The sequence below is a fragment of the Silurus meridionalis genome, chromosome 12, assembly GCF_014805685.1.
Source record: "Silurus meridionalis isolate SWU-2019-XX chromosome 12, ASM1480568v1, whole genome shotgun sequence".
Taxonomy (NCBI): Eukaryota; Metazoa; Chordata; class Actinopteri; order Siluriformes; family Siluridae; genus Silurus; species Silurus meridionalis.
The window spans coordinates 3443192-3446734 of NC_060895.1; the positions used below are offsets into that span (position 1 = coordinate 3443192).

Consider the following 3543-nt stretch of genomic DNA (forward strand, 5'->3'; position numbering starts at 1 on the left):
TTTTAAGAAGAGCAAAAACAATCACAATCCTCATCAGATTTTTCCAGAATATTACACTTTTTTTAGGTTTTCTACCTCTACAACTTATATATCGGACATACACACAGCAAGTCTAAAGATCACATTTTAATATAGAAGTGTTACATATTATTAGATTATTTAGTTTAAGTGTCAGTATATCGTGCCATCTTGGTTTTAACTTCACAAACAGGATCAGACTTTTTCCCAAGGTTTCCAAAGGCATATCCTCATCCTTATCCTCATCCTCATCCTCATCGTATCCATCTTATAAAACATCATACAATATCTGTGTAAACTTTAGTGATATTCTTTTGTGCTCCGGACAATATTGGATTAAAAATGTAAATTAATTACACCTACTTTTTTTATTTACTGAATTTTTTTTGTAGATAGAAACTAAATAATAATAAAAACAAAATTTTCCAATGGCTGTGAAACAGACTTTATTCAAACAATTAAAAAATACCCCCCCAACTCCATCGACAGCACAGATCTCAGCACAGAATCTCCAAAACATCCATCAACATTTCTGCATAAATCCCAAAAGTGATAACACTTGATCAATGGAACAATTTTTTATTTTTTTAATATATGTATTTTTATTTCTTTCTTATTTACACTTCATGTAGACGTGCGCATGAAATCAAAGGGGAAAAATAAATGTATAGTTTTAGGGGGAAAAAAAGAAAAGAAAAGATATAGTATATAAGTGAATAGACCTTGAGGAGAGAATGTCGACAAAACGATTAACACGACGTGAAAGTTTTCCAGAAGAAATTCTTGCAGCCGGCTTTGCGCTCGCGGGGAGCCAGCACGGGGCCGGCGGCTCGCTCCATCTCCAGGCGCGCGCCCTCGGTCTCGGCGACGCGGGACACCTCGTCCGAGTCCAGCACCTCGTTTTCGGCTTGCGCGAGCTCTGCGAGCATCTCTGCCAGCGTGTACCTGGTGAGCTCCTGCGTGGAAAAAAAAATCAGAATTGCATTGAGTTTTCCATTTAAACATGCAAACTCAAAGACGCAATTAAACACTCCACTCCTCTAAACGATTTCAATGCTAAATTAAAAGTGTGTATGTGTGTGAGAGAGAGAGAGTTTGAAAGAGAGTGTGTGTGGGTAAAAGAGATACAGAGAAAGAGATAGGGAGAAAAAGAGAGAAAGAGACAGAGAGAGAAATATCAAATTCCAGTGATATGAACGGAATGTGGAATTTTCAGCACCTTGGAGAGCTCCATAGATATTTAGACTACAGTTTGCGCGCATTTTCTTTCCATCTTTCTTTCCATCTTTCTTCCCTTCTTTCTTTCTGTAAATCGTGTTTTTCTCCTTACCTGTTTTCCGGACGGTGCAAGAATCGACCTCTGGAGAAACTGGCGCAGTTTGGCGTCAGACGGCGCACCTGAGACGCTGCAGACGGCGAGCGCGAGGGCCAGGAGAGCCAGAGCGCATTGGATCCGCGTGAAAGGCATCCTCTTACTGCTGTAGTTGATTTGTTTTTTTTTTAGGTGGGGTTACTTCTTGTGTCAGTTGTCGCAGGTCTTTTTCTGCCCTCCTGCCCTGAAGCCCATCTTTTTAAACACTCACTCTGACGTCAAAGGAGAGGGGGGTTTCCTGCGCGCGCGTGGGAACGAACGGAAGGGAACAAATGATCGCTTACCTGCGACTCCTTTTTAATATATATTTATATTTATATATCGTCGACGTGCGTTTATGCGCGTGAGACACTGTGACGTCATTAAAATCGCATTTATGCACGGTGCGTATCCAAATTTACCAACTTCTTGCGCGTGATAGGTTTTTTGCATGATTTCGGTTATCTATCTATCTATCTATCTATCTATCTATCTATCTATCTATCTATCTATCTATCTATCTATCTATCTAGACCAGGGGTCACCAACCTTTTTGAAACTGAGAGCTACTTCTTGGGTACCGATTAATGTAAAGGGCTACCAGTGTGATACACACAGTTTCCAGTTTGATCTGAAATAACACATTTGCTCAATGTACCTTTTATGATGTTATTATTAATAATTAATGATATTCATGTGAAGACACTGATCATGTAAATGATTTCTCATAATAAAGATCAGCAATTTAACAAAGTAGGAAACAGCTATTTTTTAGAAAAGGCCCACAGGTTACTCATGTGGTCCTTGCGGGCTACCTGGTGCCGGCGGGCACCCTGTTGGTGACCCCTGAATTAGGGTATATAACAACAGTGTATCTTTGTAGCTTCATTGTTCTGGCGTGATAGTGGACGTTCAGGATTATATACAGTAATAATCATTAAAGGACACTGTGTCCAGCAACAAACAGAAAGAAGACTGTCTGTTCTCTTGATATGGTACTTCAGAACAAAACAAAACAAAACTGTACATTATTACACAGATTGTAGTTTTTATGGTATTATTTGACTTTCAGGATGTTTGACATATATGCAAGCTTGTGAAAGTGTATATTTTGTCATACAATTGGTAACAAAAAGAAAGAAATACACAATAATAGTGACAATGTTTTACACCAAACAAAGGTCTAATTTATGGAGAAAAGTTTTGGGACACCTGACTTTTCCAGCCTTATGTGGTTTTTCCACAAAAATGTTACTACACGGAGGCATACAATTGTATAGGACGACTTTAGATGTTGTCGCATAAGATTTTCCCTTTACTTGAACTAGTAGCTCCATGAAGATATGCTTTACATGGGTTGGAGTGGAAGATCTTCTACTATAAAGCTCTAACCTCAACTCTTTTGGAATGATTTGGAACGACCTCCCAGGCCTCCTACACCTACATCAGCACCTGATTTTACTACCACCCAAATGAGGATGGGTTCCCCTTTTGAATCTGGTTCCTCTCAAGGTTTCTTCCTCATAACATCTAATGAAGTTTTTCCTTGCCATGGCTGCTAATTAGGGATAAACACACATCATTCACATTAACTGTTTAATTCTGTAAAGCTGCTTTCAGACAATTTCTGTTGTGAAAAGCGCTATAGAAATAAACTTGACTTGACCTTTGCGGCTGAACGAAATCTCAAAAATCTCCACTAAATTTAGTGGGACATCATTCCAGAGGAAATTCCAAAGCACCAATCATATTAGCAGGTGTCCACAAACTTTTGTCCAAATTGTGTAAACTCACATAACAGAACAGCAAAAAAAAAAAACAAATGTCTCTCATGCTTATGTGTGTGTGGTTTATGTGTGTATGTGTGTGTGTTTCTTTTGAAAGAAAAAATTACCTTTGCAATTAGGGAGAGAAAAAACATTCTCAAAAGCATTCTGCTCGAATAAAAGTAACGGCAGTCAGGATGTTTTTTTTTCTTCATGTCATTAAAAAGACAGATTACAGGACTTTTATGAACAGGAGGGGAAAAAAGGTTCATTTAAAAAGCCGGCGAATAATGAAGCTCGGAAGCCATATTGCTAAATGAAGACGAATTTGGCGTGATTAATGTGATAATTACTAGCACGAGTTTTATTAATGTGCCAATATTTTGCCAAGGTACACCAGACTCCTAT

General features: G+C 38.5%; 1 protein-coding gene across 1 annotated transcript; it reads right to left on the reverse strand.

Annotated features, from left to right (window-relative positions):
• Positions 1–447: 447 nt before the first annotated feature.
• On the reverse strand, positions 448–1569 carry sst1.1 (somatostatin 1, tandem duplicate 1). The gene is made up of 2 exons (XM_046863176.1): positions 1349–1569; positions 448–974 (listed from the first exon to the last, which is right to left on the reverse strand). The coding sequence occupies exons 1-2, from the start codon at positions 1484–1486 to the stop codon at positions 768–770; spliced, it is 345 nt and encodes a 114-aa protein (XP_046719132.1). The 5' UTR covers positions 1487–1569; the 3' UTR covers positions 448–767.
• Between the last annotated feature and the right edge of the window lie 1974 nt (positions 1570–3543).